Source organism: Larimichthys crocea, chromosome XIII, assembly GCF_000972845.2.
Source record: "Larimichthys crocea isolate SSNF chromosome XIII, L_crocea_2.0, whole genome shotgun sequence".
Lineage (NCBI taxonomy): Eukaryota > Metazoa > Chordata > Actinopteri > Sciaenidae > Larimichthys > Larimichthys crocea.
The window spans coordinates 11937908-11957967 of NC_040023.1; the positions used below are offsets into that span (position 1 = coordinate 11937908).

A 20060-nucleotide genomic window follows, 5' to 3' on the forward strand; every position below is an offset into this window, starting at 1 on the left:
CACACACACACACACACACACAGTGGAGCTTCTTAATCCAGATGTGGCTGCTGTTTTTTTTCTGTCGCTGAACTGAGTCTGAACTTTAAACTCAGGATGAAAAACTGGAGATTTTATTTCACTGCCGAGGAGAAAAAAACTTTCTGAGACAAGGAAGAGGAATCTGAATTCATCAGGATGCTGCAAACGAAGACCTGGACGTAGTCTCTGTGACGTCCCCGCAGACTGTCTAAAACCTGGTAGTCTCCGTGACGTCCCTGCAGACTGACTAAAACCTGGACGTAGTCTCCGTGACGTCCTCTTTGTCTCTGATGGACGTGCAGACAGAAATCTGAGCTGCAGTGATGAAGTTCAGCAGCTGTCTGCTGTTCACAACAAACAGGACTAATTCAGAGGCTCAGTGGACGGAGACGATAGTGTGTGTGTAAATATTTAATGTCCAGCAGAGCAGCAGAGGATGCTAACGCGACCTGTTAACATGGCGCCATCGCGGCGTCACGTGGCTCGAGGTTTTCTTCGTCAGTGACGCTCGCTTCCTTCGTTTGTTTTTGATTTCGGCGTCTCTCTCTGAGTCGGCGTCTCTCTCTGAGTCGGCGTCTCTCTCTGAGTCGGCGTCTCTCTCTGAGTCGGCGTCTCTCTCTGAGTCGGCGTCTCTCTCTGAGTCGGCGTCTCTCTCTGAGTCGGCGTCTCTCTCTGAGTCGGCGTCTCTCTCTGAGTCGGCGTCTCTCTCTGAGTCGGCGTCTCTCTCTGAGTCGGCGTCTCTCTCGGAGTCGGCGTCTCTCTCTGAGTCGGCGTCTCTCTCTGAGTCGGCGTCTCTCTCGGAGTCGGCGTCTCTCTCGGAGTCGGCGTCTCTCTCTGAGTCGGCGTCTCTCTCGGCGTCTCTCTCGGAGACGACGTCTCTCTCTGAGTCGACGTCTCTCTCTGAGTCGGCGTCTCTCTCGGCGTCTCTCTCGGAGACGACGTCTCTCTCGGAGTCGACGTCTCTCTCTGAGTCGGCGTCTCTCTCGGCGTCTCTCTCGGAGACGACGTCTCTCTCGGAGTCGACGTCTCTCTCTGAGTCGGCGTCTCTCTCGGCGTCTCTCTCGGAGACGACGTCTCTCTCTGAGTCGACGTCTCTCTCTGAGTCGGCGTCTCTCTCGGCGTCTCTCTCGGAGACGACGTCTCTCTCGGAGTCGACGTCTCTCTCTGAGTCGGCGTCTCTCTCGGCGTCTCTCTCGGAGACGACGTCTCTCTCTGAGTCGACGTCTCTCTCTGAGTCGGCGTCTCTCTCGGCGTCTCTCTCGGAGACGACGTCTCTCTCTGAGTCGACGTCTCTCTCTGAGTCGGCGTCTCTCTCGGCGTCTCTCTCGGAGACGACGTCTCTCTCGGAGTCGACGTCTCTCTCTGAGTCGGCGTCTCTCTCGGCGTCTCTCTCGGAGACGACGTCTCTCTCGGAGTCGGCGTCTCTCTCGGAGTCGGCGTCTCTCTCGGAGACGACGTCTCTCTCGGAGTCGACGTCTCTCTCTGAGTCGGCGTCTCTCTCTGAGTCGGCGTCTCTCTCGGAGTCGGCGTCTCTCTCGGCGTCTCTCTCGGAGTCGACGTCTCTCTCTGAGTCGGCGTCTCTCTCGGAGTCGGCGTCTCTCTCGGAGACGGCGTCTCTCTCGGCGTCTCTCTCGGAGTCGACGTCTCTCTCTGAGTCGGCGTCTCTCTCGGAGTCGACGTCTCTCACGGAGACATTATTACCTGAAGAGTTACGAGACATCTGAGAGTTGTCCTCCCGTCAGCTGGGACACTTTGATTAATTCATCTTCATCAGAAGTGACACAAATGAGTCTCCTCCACTTCATCACTCAGAAGATTCTTCACTTCTCATCGTTAAAGAAATCCGTCTTCCTGCCGCTTCCACCTCGAGCCTCGTTCCCGTTAAACTCGTTGGTTCTGTCATGGAGTCGTCGGTTCGGTCGATCACGGCGGTTTGCTTCGTGAAGACTTTGGTCTCCTTCAGCTTGTTCTGTCAGACGCAGGTTGGGATTCGACTTTGCTGCCTCGGCGTTCAGGAATGACGGCGTCCACTCGTCCATCGCTCTTCATCTGCCTCCTCCTTCATGTATCCATCCATCTTCATATTCCTCCGTCAGCTCCGTTAACCAGACGGGGAATGAGCAGAGAGCAGGACGCTGTGTGTTGTTGGGATGCAGCAGGAGCTTTTTAAAATCGTTAAATTCACTTTATACAACACTGAGCCTTAAAGGGACAGCTCAGCTCTGCTGCAGGGTGGTGTGTATTACTGACAGGTGATGGAGGTCGACAGGAGGAGCAGCATGAAGCTGAAGCTCTCTGCATCCACCTGATGCTGCATCCACGTTAGTTCACCTCCACCTCCAAGCTTTTACATAAACAAACTGTGGCTTCATACCGAAGCTTCATGTGTTACTGACTGTGTGAATCTTTACATTCTTATTATGGTCTTTATTTTCTCAGTGAAGCAGAAACATTCCTGAAACATTCATGTAAAGATGAAGCCCTTGACCCTGTGAGCTGCAGCTGCACGATGTGTTGACTTCATTATTATTGTAATACACAAATCTGTGTGCAGTCTTTATGAAGCATGACAGATGATGAAGTTTGACTGTGGGTGTAGCAGGAGTCGCCTTCCCTGTTTGTTCAGGCACCTGAAGCTGCAGCTGAGCAAAGACCTGACACCAACAGTGGAACCACAACAAAGAGTTTAGTTTTGTGATTCACGGCGTCAAATTCTTGTTTTTGTCTTTTTGTCCAAGACATCGAGTCCGACTCGCGTTTCACTAAAAGTCAGTCCCACATTTACTCTTGTCCGGCGGCTTCTTGCTCGCTCACTCTCTCATTTTCTCTTCTTAGCTTCCTCCGTCAGCGTCCTCTTCACTCTCTTCTCCTCTGCCATCATGTCCATAGAAGCTGCTGAGCCTGGTTACCTCCTCTTCTTCTTCCTGGTCGTCCATAACGCCTGTTGGTACAAACACTCAGTTCGTCAGCTTGGTGGTGAGCTCAGAGCGACGGGTACCCGTCGCTCTGAGCTCACCACCAAGCTGACGAACTGAGCTAACAGCAGCTACAGCTGTCAGCAGGTTACTTCACTGTCCATCATAAACTCTGTAAATCACAGAGAGTTGAGGCGGAGCAGCCGGAGGACATCAGAGGGAAAACCAGAAAACATTTCCTCCTGAGTCCTGCGTCAGGGCCTCGCCCCACAGTTTGAGAACCCGTCTTTGTCCAAACTTTGCTGCTCTGCAGAGAAACCTGCTGTCTCTCTCTCTCTCTCTGTCTGTTTGTTTTCTGTGTGCAGTTATTCTTGGCATGCCTCCGTTAACCTCACGCCCGGCTGAAAATTTGAGTCACGGCTCCAGAAAAGCCGTGCACGTCCCTCAGTGTCAGCCGGCAGTCACATCCACACAGCGAGGGTCGGGGATGTGTTGCCACGGAAACAAAGCAGTGCAGGAGGGGGGATGAGGAGGAGGAGGAGGAGGAGGAAGAGGAGGAGGAGGAGCACCACAGCCTCCTGACGGCAGAATGGAGGCTCGGGTGCAGCGTCATGCAGCGTTTTCAAGTTTTCAGTTGGGTTTAGTTCCTTCCAGGTTTAACGAGGGGAGGAGGACGAGAGAGAGGCCAGGCCAGATCGATGGAGAGTAAAGAGGCAAACAAACGACTTCAGAGACAGTGACGAAGAGCGACAGTGACAGACAGACAGGAAAGGAAACATGTCGTCCGTTGACGCCTCGCAGAGAGACGGGGACGGTCCCGTCAGCGGGCGGAGGACGGGGAGTCCTGGTGACGGGCCGGCGGAGGTCAGACAGGCTGGAGGGCAGACGAAGAGAAACTGTCAATCACTTCATCACATGTGGGTTAAAAAAGGCAGCTGGAGAAGGAAGGAGGACACGTCTGCAGGGAGGAGAGGATGTGAAGCATGCTGATGTGGTGTCTTGTTTAACCTTACATTAATTCAATATTTATTTAGGGGTTTATAAATGCTTAATAGACAGTAAATCAATATTTATGAGGCAGCTAATGAATCTGCCCGGACAGGATCGGCATTTAAATGCTGCACACGGGGTCTGGAATAAAATCCTCCACAGTGAGGAGCAGCAAACGCAGGCTGCACCCAAAGACCTGCAGGACTTCATCCAGTCATCCGTCCATTTTCCTGCCACTTACCACGAGTTCAGGTGATGCTGGCAGCAGTCCGAGAGCCCAGACAGGCTTCTGGAGGTGTGGGGTCTCCTCCTAAGGAGGCATGCTCCTGCTCCGATCTCCCTCCAGATGTTTGGGCTCAGTGATATCCAGAAGTACTGTGACGGATCAAATGGTAAATTAAGAGATTCACCTTCAAGAGGAGGAGTTTGCAGACGAGTGTCACGAGGATCCCGGAGCACGCTGACTCCATCGGTCTCTTCAAGTGAACTTTGAATGGTCGTGAGGATTAAATGTCGTAACACCAGAGTGCAGCACGAGGAGATCTGCAAGTTTCCGGATGGACGGGTAGTCAGGGCCGACTGTAGCTGCCGTTAGCTGGTTTAGCTTGGTTAGCCATGCAGCTGTCTCAGCCCTCGGGGTCGGACTAAAGCTGATGAAGTCCTTTAGTCGGTTTCTCCTGACTGATTTTTAGAACCGGGCTGAATTTCTGCCAGATCAGCTGCTTTCAGTGTGAAGAGGAGGTGACGGTGCCGATTAACGTCTTGATCTGTTGAGCTCCACACAGCTGCTGTCAGGAGGTTCTGTTATTACTGGATTTGTGTTTTACATGTTGGAGTTAATGTCACGACTCGTTTGGACCTCCGTCACATTCAGACGATGAAGCTGAACTTCTCATTTATTAAACTCTGTAATCCCTCAAACACTGTTTAAAATAATAAATGCAGCTTGGCGTCACATCCAAAATAAAACCCTCGTTCATTGTTGATGGTGACGAAAGCATCTGTCTCGTCTCAGTGTTTGTTTGGTCCAGCATCTGATCGAGCAGCATCAGTTTAAACCAGAGCAGCAACAGAAACGAGTCGACTCGAAGCTGAAGAAAGTCTTCCAGCTTTTATCTGAAGGTTTGGTTTATCACTGATTTAAACAGTACTGTATCATTTGAAACGCATCGACTACATTTAGATGATCCAGTCTCTGAGACTGAAAACATCCAGTCAGACTCTGGGCTCTGCCACATGCAGAAATACTCAGATCACTGCGATAGTTGGACGGGACGGGGAGTCCAAGACCAAGGAGATGGAGGTGGGCTTCAGAAGGAAAAACCACATCTCCAACCTGTGTCCAACAAGGGGTCGATGTGGAGGTGGACAGCAAACATGGACACTGTCCACAGGAAAGGACAGAGCCGTCTGTCCTTCCTGAGAATGCTGAGGTCCTTCAACATCTGCAACAAACTGCTGCAGATGTTTGACCAGTCTCTCCTACGCTGTGGAGGAAGCAGCAAGAAGAGGGACGCCGTGGTGGACCCTGGACAAACTGCTGTCCATACTGGACAAACCTTTGTGTTCAGTGTTCATGCTCCACCAACAGACTCCACGCCTTGCAGCCGTGATGTAGCAGGTTCTGTCCGGCCAGTTCTCAAGTCTCAGAGTCTCAGAAAGTCAAATCTTTGAAAGTGTCCCTCAGCCTGGTGTTACGCTTCTCTTCATAGTGAATAATGAAACAGAATGTTCAGCTTCATTACTGATCATTTCCATTCTCGTGTTCCCTCCACCCTCCTCCTCATCCAGTCACCTGTCTGCTGTAACTCTGTTCATGGTCTCTAGAAACTCCTAAGGGAGATATCCAGCAGCAGCCTCGTCTCTACAGAGAGGCATCGCTCTGAACCGGACTGATCGAGACCACGTCTGTGCCGGGCGATCGCTTATGAAACAAACTAAATGGATTCAAGACGTTCACGGTCAGGAGAAGGAACACAAAGACCAGAGACGTGAAAGTTTTGGTTCAAGGCGAGAAGGGAAACGAGCCTTTGTTCCATGTGTGAGCTCGGTCCACTGGTATCGACCGTCGTCACCTTCTGCTGTGAAGTGGTGCTGAGGATGTTTTCATTCTCTGGTCTTGGTGTGACCTGCTGACTGAGTCTGCTGTGAAGTGTGAGAGCGCTGACAGTGACCCGGACCGACAACAACGAGCTGAAACTCACTCGAGGATCATCAAGCCCACCGTGAAGTCTGATGTTCGGGTTCAGAATCCATCGCGAGTGTTTGATTCCCCTTCTCATGATCTGGAGTCTGTACAGGGTGTTTTATTTTGAAAGGATTCTCTGTGCCGTGGTGCTCCATCAGGATCTCATTGGTCGAGGTCTGAAAGCGTTCTTTGGACGTTCTCAACATGTTTTTGTCTTCACTGACGGATCATGAACAAACAGGGACTCTTCAGACTCTGCTTCATCTCCTGCAGGTTCATCCTGACGTCTGTAGGTGTGAACGCTCCCAGCAGAGACAGAGCTTCTGTTCTTCACTGCGACCTTCTTCTTCTCATCCTCCTCTTCACGTCTGTGCCGGCTTTATTTTGTGCTTCCTCCCTCTAATCTCGTTTTGTTCTTTGTGCTCTCGCTGCTGCAGAGGTGGAAAACTCTGAGACTGAGCTTCCTGCTGCTCGCAGCTGTGACAGAGCTGTGAGCTAAAAGTTAAAGATGAATTTCATTTATAGTAATATTATCATTGTTTTTTCATTTTGTGATAATATTAACGTGAATTATTAAACGTGTTGCGGGAACATATTTAATAATTCAGCATTCTGTCTAAATGAACGATGTTTGAATTTATTATTTTAAGTTCTGCTCACATAATCTGTGAACAGGTTTAATAAACAGTGAATAAAGAAAATGTTGTTTCAGTGCGTTAAAGTTTCAAACACGTTTCATTGATTGATTTGAGCGTTCGGCTTCATCTGTCCTGATACCTCCAACGTTCATCCCACAGATCAAACTTGCTGAGAACGCTTCTCAGTGATTGTGTATGTGGTTCAGTGCCGAGCAGCCGAGTGTGTTTTTCATTGTGATCAGCTGATTTCACATTAACGAGCACTCTGATGTATTATTGATGTGAATGTCTGAATCAGTGCAGGCAGCCTCGTGTCGGTCTGTGGAACAATGCTGAGCATCTGCAGGGACTCGACCACAGACAGCAGCGATTATGAGCTCCATCCCTCCGAGCTCCATGTTTAGATTCTCTCTCGTCTGTCTGGAGTTGGAGGATGAAGTCGTATCTGCAGCTGCTATTTTCTCTCTTGGCATCTCCATTGTCTTTCCTGTTGTTTGAAGGTCAGTCTTTGTCAGATTTGCTCGTCTGAGTCTCGAAAATCAAGATCAAGACTGAACGGTGTAAGAGTCTCTGTGAAATGAAAACCCAGATCAGAATTGAAATGCATGAGGAGACTGGTAGAAGCAGAGTCTGTGAATGAAAGCCTGATAAACACATGAATGAGCTGCAGCTCTGTCCTGCTGCCCCAAATACTCACTACAGCAACCGACCGTACGAGAGACTAAAGGCTCACGTCATCCGCACCAGCCAATGAGAGCTGAGAGCCTCAGACGAGGAAACACACTGTGGGCAGGAATAAAACCAGCAGCCTGATCCGGTTACACGGACCCAGTGACTGCTCGTTTTTATTGTGTCATGTGGAAGAAGCCAAAGACGACGTTCGAGAGCCGAGTGAGAGATTCTGCTGCAACATGTTCACAATGTAGAAGCAACGTTTAAAGAACATGGACCAGGAAAATGAAACAAAGTCTGGAAACGCTGCCAGTGGTAACCAGAGAACTGAAACCAGAGAACTCAAACCAGATACCTGAAACCAGATAACTGAAACCAGATAACTGAAACCAGATAACTGAAACCAGATGACTGAAACCAGATGACTGAAACCAGATACCTGGAACCAGATAACTCAAACCAGATAACTGAAACCAGATAACTGAAACCAGATAACTGAAACCAGATAACTGAAACCAGATACCTGGAACCAGATAACTCAAACCAGATAACTGAAACCAGATAACTGAAACCAGATGACTGAAACCAGATAACTGAAACCAGATAACTGAAACCAGATAACTGAAACCAGATGACTGAAACCAGGTGACTGAAACCAGATAACTGAAACCAGGTAACTGAAACCAGATGACTGAAACCAGATAACTGAAACCAGAGAACTCAAACCAGATAACTGAAACCAGAGAACTGAAACCAGAGAACTCAAACCAGATAACTGAAACCAGAGAACTGAAACCAGATAACTGAAACCAGATAACTGAGCCAGATAACTGAAACCAGATACCTGGAAACAGATAACTCAAACCAGATACCTGGAACCAGATAACTCAAACCAGATAACTGAAACCAGATAACTGAAACCAGATGACTGAAACCAGGTAACTGAAACCAGGTGACTGAAACCAGATAACTGAAACCAGGTAACTGAAACCAGATAACTGAAACCAGGTGACTGAAACCAGGTGACTGGAGCCAGATAACTGAAACCAGGTGACTGAAACCAGAGAACTCAAACCAGAGAACTGAAACCAGATAACTGAAACCAGGTGACTGAAACCAGAGAACTCAAACCAGAGAACTGAAACCAGATAACTGAAACCAGATAGCTGGAACCAGGTGACTGGAACCAGGTGACTGGAGCCAGATAACTGGAACCAGGTAACTGTACCTAAGCTGGTGTTGGTTGCTGCTCGTTAGTGATGGAGAATTGTAGAAACTTGCTGCACTCATGAGTCGTTGACATGATCGGCGCCGTGGTTGCAGCGTGATCCGAAGTTATTCCGTCCGTCTCTAACAAAATGTGTGAACATCAAACAAAGACGGGTCAAGAGAGGCGAACATGAAAAATGATGAACAGAATTATCTTTTAGGACTTTTGGCTTCGCTCAGACGTTTCTGAGGTCTGCAGCTCGTCTCCCTGGTTATTAAATTTTATGCTCAGATGAGTGTTAGTATAATATCTGCTCTCGCTGCTGGAACATAAAAGAACATTTCATTTCATTTATTTTCCTCCCTTACTGTACGTTCATCCATCCCTCCTCCCCTTTATTGCTTCCTCCTCTCCTCCTCTCCTCTCCTCTCCTCTCCTCTCCTCTCCTCTCTCCTCCTCCTCCTCTCCTCCTCCTCTCCTCTCCTCTCACCTTCCCCTCTCATTCACACTCATTTCATCCCCTCCTCTCATTTACAATAAATCCCTCCACACCTCCACACGTCTCTCCCCACTCCCACTCTAATTGACACTATATTCCCCCTCTCTCTCCATGTCTCCTCCTCCTCCTCCTCCTCCTCCTCCTCCATACTTGCTGACAGTGGAGTTTGTTGTTTCCCCTGGCTCGCCTCTGGAGCTTTCACCCGGCTGTTGTTGCACTCTCGCGGGTGCAGAGGAGACCAGGGTCAATCTGTCACCTTCACACTGCTGCAGCTGCCCTCCGTTCATCCTGTCATCTATCTCTTCTTCCATCCCTCCGTCCTCGTCTCTTTGTCGCAGTGCTTTTGTTCACGTATGAACCAGCACGGACAAAAGAAGCGTTTTAATCTGTTCTGTCCACGTGTTGTTAAATATATGAAATGTAGAATATTTATATTTGAAAAGCATGAAGTCTGATCTGAAGATCCATCATGTATCATGGAGATGACACGTCAGGCAACGTGGACTCGATTGTGACAATACTTTAATAAACGGTTAAATTAATATAAGTTTTTATTTTCTATTAAATGTTGAGAACAAACTAAAGGCCTCGTGTGATGAACGTTCAGTTCAAACTTCAGAATCTGTTTTAATAACCAAGTTTGTTTTTTTCGATTGAATTCATTCTCAACATTTTTGTCTTTAATCTTAAAACCAGCCTCGTCTGCCTCCTGTCATCTCTGTCTTTACACTCTGAACAGTTATACTCCATGTAATAATAATAATCAAATCTTTATTCATGTTTCTTTTCGGTCTCAGTATCAAATTTCAAATCAGAATTTTTCAACTTTTTGTCACCGTCCAGACGTGGAAATGTTTTTCCGTGAACAGAGATCTGTGATGTGTCCCGGTCAAACTCTTCATAGATGTTCAGTGTGAGCAGTTTTCTGGGCTGAACTCTTTTATTCCAGGTCCTAATTTTCTCCTCAGAAAAGGCAGTACGAGTCATTTAAAGTGACATCACAGAGCACGTCTCTGCTCCATCATCACTCCTGACTCTCCTTCTCCACACTCACACCTCCTCTCAGCTCATTTACACAACCTGAATCTCTCTCTGCTCTCTGGGACCTTGTGCTATACGCTGTATGGTTTATATATATATAGATACATACATATCTATCTCTATATATATAATATGGCTTGTATGTGGCAGCGCCGCAACGTCCAGGATTATTTCAGTTGACGTTTGAAGCGATTCAAAGTGTTTCCAGTGCCTCCTCCTCGGCGTGTTCGTCTCACGGTGATGACTTCAGATTATTGGATGTGATGTTGAACTTCACTCTGATGTGATGACACTGTGCGGCTGTACACAACGTTACTGAAACACTCCACAACAAATGTGCAGTCAGCGTTTTTCTCCTGCTCAGCTGCAGCGAGCGCCCTTGACATTTAAAGATCTTTCACTCTCGACCATCGTAGAAGAGTTCTCGATGTTTATCATCAGCTGAAAAATACCACCTTTATTTCTCACGTATTATATTTAACAAGACTTTAAGAAGCGTCTGTTTACCTTTAAAAACATAAAACTATTGAATTATTTACTAGACACAGAGTATTTTGTGTAGAGTGATTTATTACACACATGCACATGCAAACATGATGTGGAGTCCCCCAGGGCTCCGTTCTCGAGCCTCTTCTGTTCGACATCTTCACACTCAGAAACACAGATTATGAAAAACATTGAAACATCTTGCTGGGTGTCATTTAAAGAATTAAAGTGATACAACAGAGTTCTTCATTCAGTACCTGTCGTCAAAGAAGTCGTTGGTCTCTGTGAAGTCCAACTTTATCCTGGATTAGTAACTTTGTCGTGTTACTCATATGTGTCGTATAGCACACTTCACACATGCTGAACTTCTTTAAGGATGAAGGATGCTTGCAGAGGAACTTAACAGATGGTCCACAGGTCAAAGCTCATGGTGTGCTCTTATATTAAGTACAGATTCTGAGTAATGAATTTATCTCCTGATGACTGAGGTCCCATTCGAGCACTCAGCTGACCTGAAGAATTAAAAGCGGATCTGTGCTCGGTGTTAGAGTCGGATGGAAAAGGTGTTAACAGCAACATACAAAGAACAAGATGTGATGATCACACTTTGAATGGTGCTAATTAGATTAGCAGGTTTGCAGTGTGATCTTGATACTAAAGAGCTGAAGATCCTCTGAACGTTGGTGTTTGTTACAGATCATGAATCATTTCATTCATGTCAAAGTAAAAACAAACTGCTTCCTCTGTATGAACTAATGTCCTCTGTCTCATGTGTTGTTGTTCTCACCTGTGGCCGCCTCCTCCGTCGATACCTCCCACTGCTGTTTTTAAGTGATGTGATGAATAACGTGCCGTGAAGCTCTTTAGCTTGTCGATAAATGACTCTGTGCCGCTGCCGCCAAGACGGATTCCTCTGCTGAGCGACGAGCTCGAGATAATGTTTCATGTTTCTCTCAGAAAATGTTGAAATGCCATCACAGGAAACTGAACTCGTCGTCTGTTCTTCACTTTCTGCTTTTACTGCAGCAGCTGTACAGATGCTGATAAAACTCAGCCAATCATGATCAGAGGACATTTACATACAACCTCCGAGCCAGTTCTCTGTTTATTGTTTTATTCATAAGTGTGAGTGCACTGTGAGCATATGGAGGCATGTTAAGGTAATTTAATGCAAATGTGAGTCTAAATGACTAATTATACACATTCATTGTTGTCTGGCTCACAGTTCAGCGCTGAATTAATTCTTCGGGTTGAATAAATACGTCAGTGTGGAAGATATTTAGATGAATCCTGCACATAATTACAGGTCCTGCAGACAGCAGTGCAGATTAAGGATTTAATTATCGACATTTCTGCGTGAGCGTGACTTCTTACACAAAGAGCAGCTCTAGAAAATTACCAAAGAGTAATCTAGAAACAATGACTTGTGTGAAATCAGGATCCGTGTCTCTCTGGGAATGAGCAGCTGAATGGAGGATTAACTGTTTGAGTGCAGCGCAGCAGAGATTACTGCAGAGTAACTCTAGAAAAGCCTTCTTTGAAATCACCCTGAACCCGATAATCTCTGTCCACATATCTTATGCAGTTAGTTCTGGTTTCTGTTTGTAGTCCGATGACGATTCAGCTGAAATGCAGCCTGGGAACAGATCAGCTATCCAGATGATGAGTTCACTTCTAACTTATGAGCTTCTTTATAGAGACTGATATCCCGGATATCCGCTGGCTGCCTCAGAAGTCCACAAGCATCGGCTCTTGTCGTGGTTCTGAGGTTCTTGTTCAGTGTTTCCTGTTTTATTTTGTAAATCTCCTCACTCTCTCTCTCTAATGTGACCGCACAGTGTTTTTATTGACGGTAGTCGCCAAGGCTGAATGGGTAAACTTACTGAAGACATGCTTTGTCCGCTCTTTGTTCCCTTGACAACAGCTGCTATCCGTGTCACTGTGTTCACTGAAAGTCCTGCACGGTCAGAACCACAGTGAACATCGATCCGATGTCGCAGCTTTGCTCATCTTCAGGTTCCAGAGTTCGTTGTCGGCGTTAGCTCGTGACGTCGACCTTGAGAAGCTTTTGTTGTGAATCCAGGAATGTTTGACACTTTGTGAACATCTGCTGTGTTGTTGAAGACGTCGCTTAGTTCAGTGTTTAAGCGTTTCTCCTAACCGCTTTAGAAACCTGCTGCCTGGAAGTCTTTGAAATCTTTCTTCTCTTCTATGAACCTCTTCAGAGCTTTGCTCATCACGTAACATCCGGATTGTTCAGTCGGTCCTGGACTGTGTTTGTCAGTCTTCTCTGGTGTCTGTATATTTATAAAGTCCTGGTTGGAACATCACCATCATACATCATCATCATCATCATCGTCATCATTAGTTCACTTTAAACTCCTTCCAGTGACCGGCCGCCTCTTCAGGTCCCTCGAGCCACCAGCACTGATCTTGGAAGAACTCGTGGAACCTTCATGACCTAAAACTGAACACTCGTTATCTCAGGACACTTTCATACAGAGTCGTGCTCTTTATAATATTACGTACAAAGACCATCATCAACAATCACCGTCCGTTAGCTGCCCATGAGTCTTGACACTTGTAGGTAACTGAGTTTTTAATAAAAAACTAAATAAATTCAAAACTCTCAAACAGACTTTGAATGGTTGTTGGGTTAAAACATAAATCTAAACAGATCTGGAATCTGTCACTCTTGTTTTGCGGCGTGCTGTTTCCCGTTGCCGTCGGCACCGCAGGTTGCCTTTTACATCTCATTTCTTTTTTTTTCTCGAACATTACGTCTTTATGTGCAGGAATCGAACCTTTCCTCCCGCTTCCCTCCACGCTGCCTCCCGCTGATTTCAGAGGCGGAAGTGCGTCGTGTGTCAGCGGCTGAATGAAGGATTATCATTTCATTACAGAGGTTTGAGTCAGCAACGTTCTGTGCTTCTGATGCCGCTGCTGCAAAACAAAATCTCCTTATACCCTGAAGGCAGAGAAAGCTAATATCCTATATTTAGGAGAGCATTAAGGGCCATTACCCGGCAGACAAAGTGCTTGATTCAGAGTGCTCCTCTTCTGTCGGGTTGGAGCTTTTTTCTCTTTTATTGGACCTGAAAAGAGGCTGGGGAGAAATCATCCTTCACATCAGAACAGCTCACAGCGAGCTGTGATGTTTCCACCTTCAGTGTGAAAAGCAGCAGGTCAGGCAGCCGAATTTACGATGTAACCTTTAAGCAGCGCTGTGATGCCGCGCTGCAGACAGCGGGCGGGGATAGTTTGGGCTTCTGGAGATTAAAAGGCGTGTTTCCCGACCTTTGTGTTCACAACTGGATTCATGTTGACTGAAGCGGCTTCGGTTCAGTTAAAGATGCTGGAGATCCTTGTTTGTCCTGCAGAGCTGCATCTCTGGAGCCGAGCTTCTCCTTCAGGGATTTCTGCTGACGGGCAGCCAGATGTTTGTGGTGTCAGGTCCCAGGTTCAGCAGAGTTATCCACCACCACAGAAAACCTGCTGTGGTGTCTTGGTCTCCATTAACTCATGAACTCTGTATTTAATCTGAAAGTCAGCTGGTGATGTCTTCACAAAGCTCCGAGGATCAGTTTTCAGGAAGTCTTTCTTTGACAGCACGCTTCAAATAAAACAACATTATGTACGAGTGACACGGTGAATTCACAGGAAGTGACTGTGGAATAAAACTCGAGCTCTGAGTCTTGGAGATGTTAACATGTTCTGTCCTGCAGACTGAACGTTTGTTGTAATCTGAGTAAACTCTCCTGGTAACTTTATTAAAGTTAAAAACACGTCGTCTCACGTGTCCTCAGTCTTTGTTGCTCTCTGGGTCACCGCCTTCTGGCCGGGCCTCGTCTTCACTTGTAAAGCTGATGAAGCGGGTCTTTAAATGAAGCGGGTCTTTAAATGAAGCGGGTCTTTAAGCCGCCTGCTCTGCTGCTCTGCTGTACGTCGCTGTGAATGAGTGTCAGCTAAATGCCTCCAATGTAAACTGAGACGGGCTTGAAGACGTTAATAGAGTGGAGGCTGTGATTAGCCTCGGAGCTGCCGCAGTGAACCGCGGTGGCGTTGCTATCAGCAGGCTCTGTTTGCTCGCTGACATGATAGCACTTCCTGCAGGAAGGACTAATTAATTGTTATCATCATTTGTTTATTTCTGCCTGCAGCTATTTCTCATTTCCTGTCTCGGCTCGCCATCACGTCTCTTTCTGCCTAATTCTCTGTCACTCAGATCGTTGCCTTCATACTCGTTCCTTTCTTTTTTCATTACTCAACATGTTCCCTGTCGTTTTCCATCTCCCTCCATCCCTCTCTCTTTCTTTCTTTCAACCTTTCCCCATTTGTGTTTCTTGGTATCTTGTTTTCCATCTTTTCAGTTTCATTTCCTCACTGCGTTGCTGTGATTGTTGCTGAATCGCAGGTTGTGTTGCAGCCTCAGTCGATGTTGTTTGCAAGTGTAAGTCAGTCAGTTAGTTTGCAGACGTGTTGGACTGTGAAGGAAGCTGAAAGCTCAGGACTGAAAACTGAATAAGAGCAAACTTGAAACCACATGGAGCTTCATTCCTCATCAGCCATAATCCACCTGTAGTGTTTCGTACAGTTTAGTACGTGTAGTAATACAACGTGTCAGCTCGGCCTTCATCGGTCATCACGAAACAAAATAAAAATATGGAAGACAACCAATCAGATACATCCACACTCATATCAGACAACCATGGCACGATATATAGTCTATAGACACTGTATGCTGTTGTCCATAAGGGTCCATGAGTTCCTCGAGGAGAACATCTGTACGTCTGAACAGAAGACGACCTCCTGTCTGTTGTGAAGATTCTTCTTCTGTCCAGCTCGACTTTCTTTGGAGACGCCAACACTGCCAGTAAAGTCGAAGGGCGACGACGAGTGTGAGGTGAAATGATCGTATTAGAACTTTAACCACCGTGAAAGTGTGCTGACGTCTGGAGCCTCTTCATTTCTGAACGCCGTGTTATATAGAAACAGTGACAGCTCATCTGCATATTAACACTTAACTTCTGCTGCTTGACTTCAGTTAGTGAGGATCATTATGAAAGAAGAAGAAGAAGAAGAAGTGCAGATTAACAATGAGCCACAGATGAGTGAGACAAAGACATAATTATACATCAAGAGTGAACGGCTCAAAAATCACTGAGCAGCATCTGAACGACGCTCAGAGGCGACACAGAAGACCCAGCAGCTGATATCACTGACTAGTCCAGCAGCAGTCAGCCCAGAACCAGAACCAGACCCAGCAGCAGCTGATATCACTGCCTAGTCCAGCAGCAGTCAGCCCAGCTCGGCGTCTGTCTTTCAGCCTTTTATTTCACCAAGCTCTCACCAACCACTAAAAGTCAGTCCCACATTTACTCTTGTCCGGCGGCTTCTTGCTCGCTCACTCTCTCCTTTTCTCTTCTTAGCTTCCTCCGTCAGCGTCCTCTTCACTCTCTTCTCCTCTGCCATCATGTCCATAGAAGCTGTTGGCTTGGTTACATTGCTAACGCTCGACGTCAGCAGCTCCTCTCCCTGCAATCCTGAAAACCTGTTGGTACAAACACCAACAGCCCGGCTAACAAACTGAGCTAACAGCAGCTACAGTTGGCAGTTTTGGTTGATTAAGTTTGAGTCATTAAATTGTACAAACAGATTATTCCTCATCAGCAGCATCACGTCTAACAGACTCTCTCTCTCTCCTCCGTCGTCGGAGGCTTTTATCTCTCACTCTTTGTCTCTCTGCGTTTTGCTCTCTGCCATCGAGCTCATCCCCCGATCGACTCCAGGCAATTTAAATTCCATTTGGGAATCTCATTTAAATTCATGCGGGACGCCTCATTGGCAGGGCGGCGATAAACATTTAGCGCGGGGCGGGTTAAGCAAATCAAGAGCCGTGTTGTTGTTGTTGTTGAGGAACGTAACTCACGTCCACGCAGAGACCATGATGGGACTGAACAGTGGTGGATGTTTGTCGAGGGGCTTTGCACTCGCTGTGTCGCTGCTCTGAAAACTTGAATGCAAACACACACACACACACACACACACACACTGCTAATGAAAAAAACCTCGCTTCACTCGCTCTAATCTACTTTGAAGATTTGGACTGGTTCGGTCACGCTCGCTCGCTCAGCCGTTTTAAATCTCTCTCTGCTGCATGTGATAGTCTGTTCCTCTCACGCACACTTTTGTTCTCAGAGATTTTCTCTCCATCTGTGTCTCCTTCATCTCCTCCTTTCCTTCTCTCTGATCTACATCCACACATTTAAAAAGACAACCTGCTCTTCCACTGCTACTTTTCATCCACACTGACACCTGAGCGACAGATAAACTGCAACATTTGTTCCTCTTTGTCCTCCTTTAGTCTGATGGTTAAACCTGACGCTGCCTTTTCTTTCTCCACACCATCGGTTTACACGTCAGCATTAAAGTACTGATTATTCCTGATGGACAGTGAAGTAAACTGCTGCCAACTGTAGCTGCTGTTAGCTCCCTTTGGAGCAAAGCCAGTGTCGTGCTAGAACAGGAGCTGTGTGAAGCTGCTGTTTGTGTGGATGGTTTCTTACAGGCTGATACATTCTGGATATGAACATGTGATGTATGCTGCTCTCGGTGTGGCACTGATGCATCCTCCTGTCCTGCAGGTGGCGGTACAGGCAGCCAGCAGACCATTCTCCATGAGGAGCAGTGGAAGATGCCGGCTCTGCCAGCACTGCTGCTGTCGATTTACGTCGTTGTCCTGCTGCTGACCATGGCACCGCTCTCCTTCAGCCAGGCCAACACCCTCTCTGCCGTCCGGATGGGTGAGTACCACCAGCGTGACGTGGGTTTGAACCCCACAGTGTCTGTCTGTCTGTCTGCTGCAACAAACAGGAAGTCAGAGGTTGTTTAGTTGACTGAGACTTTATGAGCTTGACTTGACTCTGGACTGCAGATCTACTGGAACAGGTTGGACTTGACTTAAGACTGGATCTGGCCTTGTTGGTCTTGACTTAAGACTGGATCTGGACTTGTTGGTCTTGACTTAAGACTGGATTTGGACTTGTTGGTCTTTACTTAAGTCTTGATTTGGACTTGTTGGTCTTGACTTAAGTCTTGATCTGGACATGTTGGTCTTTACTTAAGTCTTGATTTGGACTTGTTGGTCTTTACTTAAGTCTTGATTTGGACTTGTTGATCTTGACTTGTTGGTCTTTACTTAAGTCTTGATTTGGACTTGTTGGTCTTGACTTAAGACTTGATCTGGACATGTTGGTCTTTACTTAAGTCTTGATTTGGACGATCAAACAAACACGTCATTAAAAGTCTACATGAATCCCGTACGCCAAGTTCTTAGTACACTATCATCAGTTCCTGTAGTGATACTGTGTACTATCATCAGTTCCTGTAGTAATCCTCCTCCTCTTCTTCTCGTCTGTTGGTGTCAGCAGATAAAACCAACTCTTCCTCTCCATCACCTCTGTTTTAAACTCTCTCTCTCGTTACTCCTCCGTCTCTCGCTCCTCTTCTGTTTTCTTGTTTGTTTCTCTTCTCACCGTCGTCTCTGTTTGCCATCTTGATTCCTGTCACAGTCTCTTCACTTTGTTTCCTCCACTCGCCGCTTCCTTCTCGTATTGTTTCCGTCCCAAGTTGGATTATTTGTGGGTGCAAAACTGAAGCGGCAGGACCCGGATCAGAGAGCGTCTCCGTGACTTCCCTTCATGATTTGCGGCGAGGCCTGAGCTCCGCTCTGCCATCAGCACCTGGAGCAGAGGAAGATTAACTGGACTTAACATTGGAAGTAAAAGTTGAGCTCTCTGCTCGCAGCAGATGAAGCTCGTTCTCATGTTCGTCGCTCAGCCCTGATGGAGCACAGTTCAAATCCCTCTTCCTTTTATCGAGCGGGGCTTCATCTGGCACTTAAACACAAGCTGCCATGGCAACCGGGTCACCTGGCGATGTGTAAAGTCTCACCTTTGACTCTTCCATTAATACCAGCTGACCACACACACACACTCATGCACACACACTCACGTCTGGTGAAAATGAGGAGTCACAGTTTAGCCTCACACATGATGTTGAAAGAAGATGAGCACGGAGACGAGTCTGCCGAGTCATTAACGCTGAAGGTGATCGACTGAAACACGAAGCAAACGTTCGTAATCCAGTAAATACTCCCCGTTAATCCGTATGAACGCCTGCGTGTTGCTGACTGCATCGTGTTGATGATTTTAAAAAGTCTTTGCACATTCAAACACTGACTCCATGTAATTGACTTCACATAATCGTAACGAGGTGGAGGATGAAGGACAAACACATAATACTGGGAATGTCACACGGTCTGTCTCGTATAAAAGCATCGTTTGTTCTGTTGGTTTGATTTTATTTCAGTATTTTGAAATTAATTTCTTAATTAAAAAGACAAACAGACAAATCAACATTCAGACTGTGTTGGTTTGAGTTCAGCGTTCAGGTGCATCAGTGTTTCCTTTCAGCTGCGTTTCTCTCTTCAGGTGGTGGAAAATCTAATTTAGTTCCACTCCAACACACTCAGCCGTAACCGAATGTTCAAGGTTTGTGATTCAGCAGCAGAGAAATAAAAAGGACGGTGTGAAAAAGTGTTTGTCATTCAAGGACTCGGATCATGGTGGGAAACTGGCAGCAGTCAAACGCTGGTGCAGTCCGTCCTGCAGATTTACGTGCTGCTGTGGAGGCTCAGCAAACATCAAACCACCATCAGGAGGCAGCTCGTGTTCAGAAGATCTCTGTGTGAATCAAAGATGAAAAACACTGTTCTCAGCTCTTCTTTAGTCCACATGGACTGGTCCTTCAGGACAGAAGAACCGTCCCTGTGTGTCACTACCAATCATCAGCAAGTGTAAATATACTTTGTGAGCCTTGATACAAACAAATGATGAGTCAGAGGAAGAAAATAAATCATGCAGCTACCAACGCAGATGTGGGAAAGTCCCACGATCCCGGTGTCGACTCTTTGGCGAACTGTCGCCCAGAAAACAGCCTCGGTCAGGGCAGAGAGAGCCGGGTCAGTTTACGGTGATCTACAGTGATTAAGAGATGGAACCCATGACAGACAGTTATGTGGGAGTACGTTGTGTCTTTGGCCAATATGAGAAAAGATCTTTGCATCTATGTGGAAAAGTCATCGTGACGCCGTCAGTCTGGGAACTGTTAGTGTTACCTGCAGGGAAATGGAAATTCAGTTACAGTCCAGTGTAACATCGACCCTGAAGGACCTGCCTGGTATAAAACAGTGAAAGCCTGGTCTGACTGCTCCCTGAAGTCTTCAACAATTTGATACTTCCATGTCGATGCAGCTAACATCAGAAAGAGACCTGTATTTAAAAGCAGGGTTAGATATCCCAAAGGAATTATCTTTCATGTGTGATTTTGTGTGTGATTT

General features: G+C 46.8%; 1 protein-coding gene across 4 annotated transcripts in view; it reads left to right on the forward strand.

Annotated features, from left to right (window-relative positions):
• Positions 1-20060, forward strand: part of LOC104930577 (glutamate receptor ionotropic, kainate 5) — a 119036-nt gene that overhangs the window by 59619 nt on the left and 39357 nt on the right. For 3 of the 4 annotated variants that reach the window (XM_027286591.1, XM_027286594.1, XM_027286592.1), the window contains exon 3: positions 17305-17463. In XM_027286591.1, the coding sequence (XP_027142392.1) occupies positions 17355-17463 (109 nt within the window). In that variant the 5' untranslated portion in view covers positions 17305-17354. Of the gene's footprint in view, positions 1-17167; positions 17464-20060 lie in introns of those variants that run through there. The other variant, XM_027286593.1, reaches the window with a different exon arrangement.